Source organism: Esox lucius, chromosome 11 (genome assembly GCF_011004845.1).
Source record: "Esox lucius isolate fEsoLuc1 chromosome 11, fEsoLuc1.pri, whole genome shotgun sequence".
Taxonomy (NCBI): domain Eukaryota; kingdom Metazoa; phylum Chordata; class Actinopteri; order Esociformes; family Esocidae; genus Esox; species Esox lucius.
The window spans coordinates 24,716,582-24,731,793 of NC_047579.1; the positions used below are offsets into that span (position 1 = coordinate 24,716,582).

General features: G+C 41.1%; 1 protein-coding gene across 3 annotated transcripts in view; it reads left to right on the forward strand.

Annotated features, from left to right (window-relative positions):
* LOC105012891 (alpha-1,6-mannosylglycoprotein 6-beta-N-acetylglucosaminyltransferase B) overlaps window positions 1–15,212 on the forward strand; it is a 126,431-nt gene that overhangs the window by 73,312 nt on the left and 37,907 nt on the right. For all 3 annotated transcript variants that reach the window (XM_020050582.2, XM_010874030.3, XM_020050583.2), the window contains 4 exons: window positions 668–741; window positions 1,013–1,180; window positions 2,090–2,254; window positions 8,897–9,066. In XM_020050582.2, the coding sequence (XP_019906141.1) occupies window positions 668–741; window positions 1,013–1,180; window positions 2,090–2,254; window positions 8,897–9,066 (577 nt within the window). The remainder of the gene's footprint in view (window positions 1–667; window positions 742–1,012; window positions 1,181–2,089; window positions 2,255–8,896; window positions 9,067–15,212) is intronic.

Below are 15,212 nucleotides of genomic sequence, written 5' to 3' on the forward strand. Positions count from 1 at the left end.
CCATTTATTATTGTTGACCCATTCTGTTGTAGCTTTGCTTGTGTGTTGTGAATCATCTGATCTGTTTTGATCAGTGGCCTCACATTCTCCTCAAGAATTCTCTGGTATGATATGGAATTTCACGGTTTACTCAATTAAGACATTGAGGCCCTGAGGCAGCAAAGGAGCACCAAACCATAATTCTATTGCCTCTATGCTTTACGGTGGGTATGAGGTTCTTAATTTCATTGTAGCTGAACAACTCCAACCTGGACCAATTTATCCTGAGCACATTGTTCCAGTAGTACAGAGGTAGTGAGTTTTTACCCAGGTGTTTTATGGGATAAGCCAGTATTGATATTGTTTTTGAGATCTGAGGCTTCTGTCCTGACCTCCCATGTAGGCCAGGTTTTTTGCAGCCTCTTTCTGACAGTTGACTCATGCACTTTGACACTGATCGTGGCGAAAGAGGCCTGTAGATCCCCTGATGTTACCCTGCTGTTTTCAGAGACTTCTAGGTGCATTTTACATGAGATCTTGGCCTGTATGGGCTGGGCTGTAATTTATTCCATCACGGCTGGTTTCACAAGGGTGATTAGCGCACGTCCCATTACATTCTGACACATTATGCACACAGAATTCAGCCTGCAGTGAGGGGTTTGTTGTTGATGTGTGTTTTGTCCAACAGTTAGAGATGGTGCAACAGGACAGTGTGAGGTACCCAAAGACCCTCGCTACCCAGACTGCCCCAGCAAGGTGGACGTAAGTCTCTGTTTCATGATATATAACAGTTGTCTTCTTCATCCCACAGTCTTACTGGCCTTTTGCACTAAGACTGTTTATTACCCTCTTGTTTATTAGCCTACAACTCCAGCAGGTTTATGTTCAATTTCAGTCAGCCCTGCCTGGTTTTACAAGGCTCCGTGTCTAGTGCTGGGTTTAGATCAATATGAAATACATCACATTTATTCGCTTGTTTGACCGATCAAGGTACTGTAGTAGTCTGTCTTAAGTCTATGACTTTTCCTCTCAGTGGATGCGTGCACGCTGGACCTCGGACCCATGCTATGCCTTCTACGGAGTGGACGGCTCTGACTGCTCCTTCCTGATCTACCTGAGCGAGGTGGAGTGGTTCTGCCCTCCGCTGGCCTGGAGAAACCAGACCACCACGCCCACACACAAACCCTTCCCCAGGCGACAGGTGGGTTGGCCAAGCTGCTAAACTGTTAACAAGGTTGCTTCATTGTGTGTGTATGTGTGTGTGTGTGTGTGTGTGCGTGCAGAGTTTGTGTCTGTGATACTTGAATCCAAACATAATCCCTGGCTCTTTACACACAGTCTCCTGGGAGTGGTGTGTGGATATACAGTCACTCAACAGACAGTCTGTTCTCTCTCTGCCTTGAATCATGGCTGTGACTGTGAGTATTCCAGTTATTTACAACCCACCAGGGTTACGTTTTCCACAGCCCCGCCCCACCTCTCCCCGGAGCGCTGAACACTACACGCAAACGGGCCCGGCTGCTCATTTGAATTCTCTGTGCAGCTTAATGATAGATTCTAATTACTCCCCTGGATTGAGTGTGGCTAATCCTATGACTTCCCTCAGGGGCTCCTCCTCGTTCAATGTTTGATTTCCTAACAACAATTCACTTCTAGTGCGAATGTAACAGATCCCATATTGACTGCGCATGTGCGCAGAAGCGATAGAGTGTTCGTGGGATTGAATGAGGCGGCGTGCGGTTTGCCTGTCTGCGTCTGTGAGCCATGCACAGGTTCCTCTGTGCTCCCTGTGCGCTTATACCGTTGATTAGCATTTGGCGGCTCGGATTGCACTGTGATCCGGTGATTGAAGAAAAACGTGGAGTAAAATGAAAGGAGCCTGTTACTGAGCAGGATGCCGGCCCCTTGGGCAACACGGTCTGGGCAAGATGCAGCCATCTAAGGTCCAGTTCCACTCAGCCCCAAGTAGTTCTGCTGTATGTTCGTAGCCTGCATATTTGCTGGGGTTGTTTTCCAGGCTTCGATTGGTTCTGAGTTGTGTAACGATTGGATTTAACATAGTGACCGTTGCATGTACTTGGTGTCCCTCTCTCCTCTCCCTGTTGTCCAGTCTACATTCCGGTCGGACGTCGGGGCCCTCCTAGAGCAGGTGGGCACGGGCAAGGAGTCTCTGAGTTTCATGAAGAGGAGGATGCGGAGTTTGGCTGCACAGTGGGCCCTGGCAGCTCGCAAGCTGGACGTCAGTCTGCAGAGTCACAGGAAGGAGGAGAAGAGGGTGAGCGTCAGTTGACTCCACAAAGTTTCTGGGTCTTAGTCATATCTGGCACGGCTCAAAATGTTGATTGTCTCTCTGCCATCCCTTTACATGGAGACTCTAAAAACAGCCGTAGGAATCTTTCTCGGGTGACTCAGTCACGCTTTAGGGGTCTTTCATTTCATATGTTTTGTTTTGCCTTAATTTAATTAGATCGGCCAATTCAGGACACATTCTCATTTAAAATGACTACCTGGTTAGAAAAAGTAACGGTTGCAAGACAAAACATTTAGCTACCCAAGAATACTAAAACAGACATCAGAATTGTATCACGTGCAATGTATTAAACAAGAGGTCCATGAGTTACACCACATGATATGATACATATATTTCCAGATGGATATAGTATATAAGTCACCATATGAGCTAATACTTAAGAATACAAATGGAATATGGCATTTTGAAGTGTACTAATAATTAAGATGTGTATACACTCCGGAAAAAATTCAGAGACCACTGCACCAAGTGCTAAAATTAACTGCAAATGGAACGCTTCTGGTCCTCTCTCAAAGTGTTCCTTTTCAACTTTTTTGGAAAGGAAAGAAAAAGGTGCAGTGGTCTCTTAATTATTTCCGGAGCTGTATCCTTTTTATAATGATGGATTAAATTACGAGATTGCATTTTGCAATGTTTTATTTTGACCGAAGTGTAGTGTTGTTTTGCTAATTTCTACTAACCGCTGAAATGCTTTAATGAAAAGCCATCACCAAAAGACTGTTCAAAGAAAAAAATATTTTTTTGCTGTGTCATTGTTACATTATTAGTGTTGTTTCATGTGAAGTGCATGAATGGGTTCCCACAATAGTATGAACTGTGAAAGGTAGCCCGTCTTTCCATAAGTGTTCTTATTTTTATGAGAGATGAGTGCTACTGGATCCTTGGTGTATTCCCCCATTGTGATTATGTTGGATATCGCAAAAATTTTTTGATGTTGAATGCAATAGCATAATTAGCATCAAATCTCTGTCTTCAAATGTTTGTAGTTGGCAATATATTTTATTTTGGGCTAAGCCTGATGAAAAGCTATTAGGTTGGCAGTGGCTTACATGACTATCTAGATTTAAAGTTTAATCCTCTCATTATATTGAGGTTTATAACTGGATGTCTTATCATGTACAGAAAAAGACAATGGCTTTCTCCTATTAACTTACATGGTCACAGGTCTTATTAAAGCTGAACTTACCTGGCTGGAATCGTATTCTCAAGATGAATGCAGTATGCATCTAGTAATAGAATGACGCATATGCAATACCCGTCAGGTTTTGGGCACACCTACTCATTCAAGGATATTTCTTTATTTATACCCATGTTCCACATTGTATAATAATAGTGAAGAAATCAAAACTGCGAAATAACAGATGGAATCATGTTGCAACCAAAATAGTGTTATATACATGCTTCAGATTCATCAAAGTAAGCTCTTGGCATTCTCTCAACCAGCTTCATGAGGTAGTCCTCAGGAATGCATTTGAAGTTACAGCTGCAACATTAATCTGTATGTGTTATTTCAATGTTTTGATGTATTCACTATTATTCTAGAATGTAGGCGAAGGTACATCTAAACTACTGTATATTAAATATAATTTAGAATTTAATTATTGAAGTCAGCTTACAAAAGGTTTGCAACCAGTACATCGCAGCCCAACCAATATAACTGGGGTATTGACTTTAAACTAGGGCTAATGAATGTTTGGTCTAAATTTCACTCTAGGGGGCCTGGAAATAAAACTGGCTATTGGTTAAAAGTAATATTGCCATTACTGCGATACTATTAAAGATATTTTGATATGTTGCCATTAACTAGCGCATTCTGTCAAGAATTGCTAGTTGTGCTAACGTTAGCTAGCTAAAATTCAGGGTATTCCCCCCATTATTAAAGAGGTAGTTAATGTTATACTGCATTTCAAATCAATTTGATAATAAAATGTTAAGTTACTAATTATTTGTCTTCTTTATTTGTTTACCACAACACAATGGTAAACATGCCTCTGTCCCCTGTACTTAATATGTGTTGCTGGCATCAAATTCAAAATGGGCACATATTTTTCCAAAAACAAGAACATCTCTGAGATTCAGGATTTTGTTTTTATTAGCATTTTTACCCAGCGTCACAATTTTTTTGGAAACAGTGTTGTAATTAAAATGTTGTTTGTGCTTGAACTTCTAAGTTCTTGTCCTTTGTTAAATAAAAATGCTTCTTTAAGTGACCTGCAGTGAAACATTTTACTTTGGAAGATGGAATAGCTGGTAGAGAAATTGCATCACAATTTTTGTTTCTCTGAATATGAAAGACAATAGCTCAGCCTCAGAATATCATAAAGACAAGGCGAACACACAATCATATACTTTAGATTCACATCGTTTATTGTTTAAACTTGCATGTGCTCAGTCTAAAACAATGAGCCGTTAGAGCGTGATGAGGCAAGGTGACCTTGTCACTTCGATCTTGGGTATTGTGGAAATGCTGCAATTAGGATTTACTGCTTTGTAATTTGAAATTCAGAAGCCTCAATTGTGGTCAATCAGGAGCCGAAGTGATTTTTTTTACATTTAATTTAAATTTAAAAATAACTTCATGTATTCTATCCTATTTGTCAACAGGGTCTGACATACTTCAAGTACCCGCCCTTTTTAGTCACTCTCTTCACAACCCGAGATATTGAAGGAGTGCATGATTACAGTATTGAGGGACTTCATGCTGTAATTGCAGCTGTCAAGCAGTTAGGCTTCAAAATGCCTTTTCTGTTGTTACTGAAGACAACTGTTGAAACCATTCACTGTCCACCTACAGATGATTTTGTTGCAGCCGTTGCTTCAGGTTTTAGCACTTCAAAGCTGTCCCCTGCCTGCCTCATTAGTTTCCCACACTCTCCTGATGAATTGAAGTACAGATTTACTTTTGCATAATTAAACTGTAGTAACTTCCTTCTTGGGACAAATCTCCACAACCTCATTTTCATTAGATAATTAAAACTAATTTCTGTTAGACAAATGCAGATAAGTGCACTTTGTTTCCAGTCAAAAAAGTTAAGAGACTTCAAATATTAAACTCCAGATGCACCAAATGCATGCAGTTATCTTTTGAAATTGCTTTCTTATTTTTGCTGACGGAGGATGCACATGAATTGCCCCTGGAGTGTTTTTTTAGGACTGGTAATGTGGGATCCCCCTGCCGTCAGAAAATAGCCACAGGACATCCATAAAACATTTTAAAGGTGTTGTTATGAAAAGAGCAGTCCTGGGATTTTTCTTTTGTTTTTAGAGCACTCGACCAACTTGACATTTAGAGGGACAATTTCAGAGAGTCGGGGCAGAGCCTGATTACAGGGACGTTGCCCCACCATCACTGCTAAAATGTGACAGTGGCTTTATCTCCCCAAGCCTGATCTTGGCATTGAAAACCCCTTTTTTGTACTGTCATAAGTTGTAATTCAACTTTTGTGTGTCTAAGCTTTTCTGCGTTGCACTACATCAAGCATACAGTTCTTGTGCATTCAATGGTAAGTCACAAGGGGTAAGTCACAAACCCAAGGCTAAGGAAGGTATATATTGCCTGCATTTTTATTGTAGTTTATCACTTTGAACATGCTTATTGTGCCCACCCTACAATCCTTCTCTAGTTAAAAAGGGACAACTTCCAAAATAAAAATGAGATGCAGCGATTTATAGGTATTTATAAATACCCCGATCTTTGGCCAAGTGGTGCTTTTAGAAGGTACATAAATAGGATACTTCTTTTCATCATTGTCTCTTTAGAAAGCCATTGAATTTGCACCAGATCTACACAGACCATCCTTTTAAAGCCTGTTCCCTAATCTACCTCCAAAACCCAAGAGTCTCTATGTTTAATTTAATGTCCTGTTTGACAGTAATGGGTACTATACATTAACTGGTGACTCAAAGACAAAAACTAAACTATGTCTAGAATACAGCCAAAAATAGCTCTGCTCCTGTAAAAACAATTGGCAACAAGAGAAGAATAATCTCTCATTGGGAAGAATCGTTAAAGGGAACCTTGATTTTTACCTTGCTCTTTTCTTTTGTAATTTTTTTTTAACACTGCAGTACATTTACTGTACTTTCAAATGTTTTAAAACAATTTGTCCTCCATGTAATTTCAACCACGGGTTCCAAAAAGGTTGGGATGTTGTGTAAAATGTAGAGAAAAACAGAATGCAATGATGTGCAAATCATTTAATCTTCAATAGAAAATAGTACAACTTTTTTTAAATGTGTTGCTGGCATCAAATAAAAAATGGGCATGTACTTTTCCAAAAAACATAGTTTCAAGATTTGGTATGTTGTCTTAACATTTTTAATCAAATTTAGAGATAAATGATTTGCACATCATTGCATTGTTTTTCTTTGCATTTTATGCAGCGTCCCAACTTTTTTGGAAACAGGGTTGTTTAATGATTTGAGAAATTTGTATGGCTGCCAGCCTGATTAGGTGCTTTAGTCTGATCAGTACTGTATGTTGCGTCTATTATTCAAGCTTCTTACAGTGATTCCTCCAAGTAACATGCAGGTAGTTTGGGAATTATTTGGACTACATTTTCATAATTTCGGTTCTGTATGCCACCACAATGGATTTGAAATGAAACAACCAAGATGCAATTCAAGTGCAGACTTTCAGCTTCCATATAAGGGGTTGAACAAAAATATTGAATGAAACATTTAGGAATTGCAACCATTTTCATACACAGTCCCCTTATTTCAGGGGCTCAAATGTAATTGGACTTAAATAAACATTTTCGATTTTAATACTTTGTCAAGAATCCTTTGCAGGCTTTGGCACCTTGACGTCTGGAACGCATGGACATCACCAAACGCTGGGTTTCCTCCTTTGTGATGCTTTGCCAGTCCTTTACTGCAGCTGCCTTCAGTTGTTGTTTGTTCGTGGGATTTTCTGCCTTAAGTTTTGTCTTCAGCAAGGGAAATGCATGCTTGATTGGGTTGAGATCAGGTGATTGACTTGGCCTTTGCAGAATATTCCACTAAAACCCCATTGGGTTCCTTTGGCAGGATGTTTTGGGTCATAGTCCATCTGTATAATGAAGTGCCGTCCAATCAACTTCGCTGAATTTGGCTGAATCTGAGCAGACAATATATCCCTATACCATTCAGAATTCATCCAGCTGCTTCTGTCATGATTCACATCATCAATAAACAGTAGTGACCCAGTGCCACTGGAAGCCATGCATGCCCATGCCATCCCAATGCCTCCACCGTGTTTTACAAATGATGTGGTATGGTTCTGATCATGAGCTGTTCCAAGCCTTCTCCATACTTTTTCCTTCCCATCATTCTGTTACAGGTTTGATTAGTTACATCTGTCCACAGAATGCTGTTCTAGAACTGGGCTGGCTTTTTAAAATGTTTTTGTCAAAGTCTAATCTGGCCTTTCTATTCTTGAGGCTTAATGGTTTGCACCTTGTGGTGAACCCTCTTGCCACTCTTGAAGTTTTTTCTTCATGGTAGACTTGGATAATTATATGCCTACCTCCTGGAGAGTGTTCTTCACTTGGCTGGATGTTGTGAAGGGGTTTTCTTTTCTATGGAAAGGATCCTACGATCATCCACTTCTGTTGTCTTCAGTGGACGTCCAGGCCATTTTTGTTGCAGAACTCACCAGCGTGTTCTTATTTTTTCAGAATGTACTGAGGATGGCCTGTTTCACTTGCATTGAGAGCTCCTTTGACCGCATGTTGTGGATTAGCAGCAACAGCTTCCAAATGTGAATGCCTCACCTGGAATCAACTCCAGACCTTTTACAATTGATGAAGAAATAACGAAGGAAAGGCCCACACCTGTCAATGAAACAGCCTTTGAGTCAACTGTCCAGTTTCTTTTAGTCCCTTGAAAGAGAAGGGGCTACATATTAAAGAGCTGTAATTACTAAACCCTTTCTCAAATGTGGATGTAAATACCCTCAAATTAAAGCTGAGAGACTGCAGTTTAAGCCCCATTTTTTAACTGTAACTTGAATATACAAAATAACAAAACTTGTTTCAGTGTTCAATTATTTCCAGGCCTAACTGTACTTCCATACTACCAAAGCAGCAGAGTACATCTTAATGCAAATTGTCACTGGTTTCCCTGTGCATTCAGTATGCCCTGCAAAGGAGTTTCCTGTCTCCTCAAGCAGATTGTTCTTAAGTTGCCCAGTGGACTATGACACAACCTCCCAAAATGTCAGTATTGTGCCGTTAGGTATAACAATTGTCTTAATAGGTCAGTTACAATTCACATTTAAAATACATTGATTGTGTTTGCCTAGTGTTGCTTGCCAATAAAGGTTTCAAAGCTTGCATTATTATTATTCCTGTCTTTGAGTGGCGATAATCAGTGTGTTGCTATTCTTCTCTATTGCCTATTAGCGGAGTTCATCTCGTGTAGCACAATCCATCTATATTACAGTCGCTCAGTTGATTTCAGTACAGTTGGTTTGGGGTGATATAAGATTTACAGACATAAATGGAGATAATGGCAAGTCATGAATAAGATCTACTTATTAGTCAATGGCTGGAAGCTCATCAGGATGAGACTAGAAATGATTGAATCCTGCGGTTCTGAAAGCTCAACCCTCTGCTTTTCTCTTAGATCCTGGTACATGTGGGCTTCCTGACAGAGGAGTCAGGAGATGTGTTCAGCCCCAAGGTACTGAAGGGAGGTCCTCTGGGGGAGATGGTCCAGTGGGCCGACATCCTCACTGCTCTCCACATTCTGGGACACAACCTGAGGATCTCCGTTTCCCTCAAAGAGCTGCAGGGGTAAGTCATGTGGTGTCATTTATCAATATCCTATGAGTCCTACTAGTGTTACTATAAGGGGGGATGTATCACATTGGCAGAGTTGGGGAGTAACGGATTACAAGTAATCCGTTGCATTGTAATCGGATTACAGATACTCTTGAAAAAATGTATGATTAATTTTGAATTACTTCAGTTGTGCAAAATAATTATGACACATTGTATGTTTGAGTTTATTATTTAATATTATAAAAACATAGTTATTTTAACCAAAATATGAATTGTGCGCCTCAGTTGTGTGTGATCATCATGCACACAAAGGTGGATGCGCATAACCAGTTTAATGATGGAGTAAGCGCTAGTTTCCCTTTTCAGGGAATTTACATTTATTTTTCAACAATGTTTTGAAGCAATTAAAAACATGAATAAAACACATAACAGAACAGGCTTAAGCAACATTAGATTTTGGTTTATGTTCAGATAAATAAATATTCCTATTTGTTTTCCAATGCCTCTTAATATGAAAGTAATCTAAAAGTAATTCAAAGTAATCAGATTTTGTTACTGCGTTTGAATAATCAAAAAGTTACGTTACTGATTACAATGTGGACAGGTAACTTGTAACTGTAGTGGATTACATTTAAAAAGTAACCTACACAACCCTGCATTTTGATCAGACTAATGTTGCTGTAAGGGTGGATGTAACGCTTTGGTCAGACTAATGTTGCTGTAAGGGTGGATGTATCACATTGGTCAGACTAATGTTACTGTAAGGATGGGATCCTATTGGTCAGTCAGACTAATAATACTGTAAGGATTGGATCTATCACATTGGTTAGACCAAATCGTTGTCATTCAGAGCCTCTCTTACTCTTGTGCCAATTGTTTAAGTCATGCATGTGGAAAGCCTTTTCCAAAAACATGGAGTGCTCCCGGGAGAACAGTATTGTGGTCATTGTGGCGATGGTTTTGCCGATTTTTTTTTTCCCTCATCGACAGGCACCTGTTAGTTAGAATAAACAACTGATAATATTGTACTGTTACCAAAGAGTTACAAAATACAATTACATCTGTTAACCTGGTTCTGTGGTTTCCATGGCACCATGAAGCAGCCAATAGGCAGACAGCTCTTTAAATATAAAGTAAGTGAATGGCTGGGTGATTGGAACTGATCAAAACAACAGGCGGGACTAGTGGATATTTAAACAAACTGGTCAGACAATAGAGCTGGAGTGCAGATATTTACTTTATATAGAGTCCACAAACCAAACATCAACTCAGGGCCATTGCACAAAACACCCAGATCTAGGGTATAATCTGTGTTTTATCTCCCCCCCCAAAAAAGTCAACAGGATGGCGGAATACATAAAAAAAACTAGGAGCTTACATGTCTTAATGATTGGATTCTGTAGTTGAACAACACATAAGCGTCTCTAACAGCACGCCTAAATCCACACCAGTACTAACAGTTTATAATTATGCAACACCGACGTCCAGGAGCTTAAAACTGAGTGTTCTCCTCTTGATCTGTAACTGTGTACCGTGGTGCGTTCATAGCCGTGAGGTTTGGTTTGCCAATCCACCGGTGTCTACCCCCAAACTCGTTTAGAAGGGACTTGGAGATGATTATCCCCACAGGTGTCGACGGTTCTGTCTGATTGCCCAGTACTCATGGGTCGGGCAGGGCCGCTGGGTCTAACTGCCTCAGGTGGTGTTATTATTATTGATTTAACTGTTCAATCACATCCAGTCCCAATTTTCCTCATATCCAGTTGTATCTACGACCCTGTGTTATCAGAGCAATTCCCAATGGATTCGGGAGAGTTAAAGATTGCGGCATTTACTTGGCCTCTGCGCATTAGGATTTTGTGATTTTCCACACTTCTCTTCTAATCAGAAATGTGGATTAATGTGTTTAAAGGCACGCTTACACACCTGCATTCATCAGCGCTGCCTGAACTGCGTCAACTTCCAGAAAATGTACTATTCCTTCAGCTCATTTTTACTGTCCCTCCTTCCAAAAGTTGTAATTAATCAGCGTTTCAACATACAACCAAATACTTAACATGTTTAATCCTTTATGAAATGCATTCTGGGTATATAAAACCCTAACATCACATTTCTAATTATAAAAAATTATAAAAAAGATAACAGAATGTGACTTTTAAACAAAACACTAACTCATTCATTCCCGGGGAACAAGGCAAACAGCTGGTCCATTTTTGTTACTAGGAATGTGGTTGTTATAAGTTGGGCAATCACCCAATGGGTATCTACATTTAAACTCCTGACCAGTACGGTCGGTCCCAGAAGACTGATTGTCAGCCACCCGCTTGGCTGTCATGCAGACCAGGTGTTGTTTGTTATTGGCACGGCTGCACATGACTGTGCATCTGAATTCCATCGAAGTCAAAACAGGTAAATAATTTTTTGCACTGAGGTAAAAATGTTCTTTTGTTTGAGTTCGTAGTTATCCTTCGCTGCTTTCTTCACTTGAGTGACTCGCACAAGTTTTTAAATGTTTTATTGAAAAACAATACCAGACAGCCATGCATCACATCACTGCTCAACACTTGACTGGCAAACAACGTGCGCATAGAGCAGTGTAGCCAGGTTTTGTTGACCGTAAACCGGCCAATCACCCACGGACTCCACAATAAAACCGCATGAAACTTATTTGTTCTATACAACTCTTATCTGTAAATGGACCCACCCAAGCCCATTTTTGCCTACACACTGTCATTAGAAATAGCCCAGTTGTGCAGTAAACTTCCCCATCTGGCAACACTGGCAAAGAGCTGCAAGGTACTTTAACATGTGTTTTTTTGTAACAGCTGTTGTAAACTATATTTTGAATGCTACTGATTCATAGTTTCTATTGATTGCTTTATGAGTGTCATAACTTGTTATGCATGTCTAAATCCTCCGACACACAGTATATTGTATTTATTTGTAGTCATGTGATCTTTAAGGATATTATTATTATTTTACCTGTGTTTGAATCACAACTGAACATATGTTATTTTTTTTTTTTATTATTATTTTTTTACACAACTTATTATTGCTCTCTATTCCTGCTTTAGGTGTAGTCTTATACATCTTAGGGCTCATTCCCACATTTTGTTGATGTTGGCATCACCTTGACAACCCACTTGCCTCTTTGTGGACTGCAGTACCAGCTCCTGAAGGCGGTCGGACAAACAACATTTCTGTGTTCTTCTAACAGCTCACTGACAACAGACTGATAGTACCGTCTGGCTGGGCCACAGAGAAGCATCCAGTCTGACCACAGCTTTTTAAAATGTCTCTGAAAAGATAACACTATTGATTTTCTAACCGACTTGGGGAAACTGCTGGAGTTAAGAGAGCAGAGTGATCAATCTGGGACTAAATGCCCTAAATGTCTCCTGGGACCCAGCTCCTGTCTCTACTATTCTCCTTTTATCTTCTTACCTTTGCCAGCTTCACGCGGCTGGGTCAAAATTGCACCGTTTAAGTCGGGCTGGAGATATGGTGTTTTGTCGATTTCCTGCCAGTGTGGACTGGGTGAAATTGGGGCAGGCATCAGCAGCCTATGATGTGGCTTCTGTTATTGAACAGAAATTCCTCACTGTGTGGGGAGAGAGCCTGAGTTAGTAGCACTGATGAGTTAGAGCTGCCCTCTGATCTCAAATGGCATTTTGTGAAGGACCGCTGCTTCAGTAAGAAGACTAGACAGGATATCAGTGAGAGTGGATGGGATGCTACATGTCTTTACTGCCCACGTTAATATTTATTTACCTAGCTAATTATAGTCGTCGTGGAGTATGGAATTACTGCATTCGCTCTTCGCAGGGAATCCCAGTGTGTATGCGACTGCATGTGACACGGACAATAATTCCCCATTTAAGGTGAATGGAACTGTGCAAGGTCTAGGCTGGCTCTGTTTCCAAAGGTTTGAATACTGTGTCTGCGCTTTCAGGAGGGAATGTGCGCCGTTGTGTCTGCATGTTTGCTGGTTTATTTGTTTGGGGATCTGTGATTGTACGGTCGCCTAATGGAAGGCCCATGAAGCGCTCTATTCATCAGGAAATAGAATTTTCAGCTATATAGAGAAATAATGGTAGGTGGAAATTGAAGCCTATTGGATTTGTCAGACTAAGACCCTATTCCCCCGTCGCACACGGAGGAAAGGATGCAGTACAGTTCCCACTTTTTTTTTTATGATCCCGCCTTCTCAAATTGGCCAGTAAAGAAGAGAGATGCTGAATGTCCAATAAATCCTGTTCCAGGATCTTTAATGAATAAGAAAAGAGGACATTTCTCCCTGTCTCCGCGTCTCTCTCTCCTTCCCTCCCTCACTCGCTCCTACTCACTATTAAGTTGACAGATCGTTATGTGGGTTGTTCTCCCACAGATTCCCCCAGGGTTGTATTTATTTAGATTTCATCCTCCTATCTCTCCCCCAACCTCAGCCTGGAAAACATGTCATCCTAATTTCCCTTCGTCTGCTACGGCTGTTCTGAGAGGACGACGGTTCATATTGTTATTTTGGGTCTCCTCACATGGACTGATTGGTAGTGGCTACAGTGCTCATTGGTTGGGATGAAACCGAGCCGTTGGATTGGTTGGTTGTAATCACTAATAACTCTGTTCCACTGCCAGCTCTGGATGGATCACAAGTCCTCCGGTTCGGTTTCATACAAATCTGTATGTATTGAAATGCCTTTGTTCCAGACACTGTACTGTAGTTCTAGTCTTTTTGTTCATGATGATAAACGGCCAGATTCATAATGATGGTGTTAGTAGTGGTAGTTGTGGTAAAATTAGTGGTGGTGGTTGTAGTTGTGGTGGTAGTGGTTATAATTTTGGTGGTGATATGGCCGCAGTTTTACTGGACCCCCCGGTCTCAGACCCATGGTGCAATATTATTGTGCTGGGGGAGTAGAGTCGGTTCTCCTCCTCCACCGTAAATCCTTGTAATTCTAAGGTATGCGATCTCAACATTTTCCTTGTCTCATGCTCGGTTTAAACTTAGGAGGGCATGTGGTCTTGGACTACAACTAAGGATTACCAGGCTCGAAAGACAAGTAGCTGTCCCTGTCCAAAGTTCTCCTGGTTGTGTTGTATTGTCCCTGTCTCTATCTGGTCATGCTTCTGACCTGGATTATGTTTCATAGACTCTGGACACAGCCCACAAGCATTTATTAATTACTACAATTTATCTTCTTAAAATGTCCACCCGCCACGACCTGAAGAGGACTGGCCCCCCTTGGTTTCTTCCTAAGTTTCGGACCCTTTTAGGGAGTTTTTCCTAGCCACTGTGCATCAACACTGTTGTTGCTTGCTCCTTGGGGTTTCAGGCTGGGTTTTTTGTAAAAACACTTTGTGACAACTGCTGATGTAAAAATTGCTTTTTAAAATATTTGATTGATTGGTGATAGTAGTGGTGTATTGATGGTGGGTTATGGTGGTGATGGTGATAATTGTGATGGAGGTGATAATAGTGGTGGTCATTGTGATAGTGGGGTGGATGGTGGTGGTTATAGTTGTGGTAGTGTTGTTGATAGTGGTGGTGGTACTGGTGATAATGTTATAGTGGTGGTGACCGTGGTGACTGTGATGTTGTTGATATTGATAGTGGTGGTGACTTTGGTGTTGTTGATAGAGATGTTAGTGGTGGTGCTGTTGATAGTGGTGGTGACTGTGGTGATAGCTTTGATAGACGTGTTAGTGGTGGGGCTGTTGATAGTGGGGCTGTTGATAGTGGCAGTGACTGGTGTTGTTGATAGAGGTGATCGTGGTGGTGGTGATAATGGTGGTGACCGTGGTGACTGTGGTTGATAGTGGGGGTGCTGTTGATGATGGTGGTGGTGCTGATAGCCGTGGTGCTGTTGATGGTGGTGCTGTTGATGGTGGTGCTGTTGATGGTGGTGGTGGTGGTGATAGCGGTTGTGTTACTGATAGCGGTGGTGGTGATAGCGGTTGTGCTGCTGATAGCGGTTGTGCTGCTGATAGCGGTTGTGCTGCTGATAGCCGTTGTGTTACTGATAGCGGTGCTGCTGATAGCGGTTGTGTTACTGATAGCGGTGCTGCTGATAGCGGTTGTGTTACTGATAGCGGTGCTGCTGATAGCGGTTGTGTTACTGATAGCGGTGCTGCTGATAGCGGTTGTGTTACTGATAGCG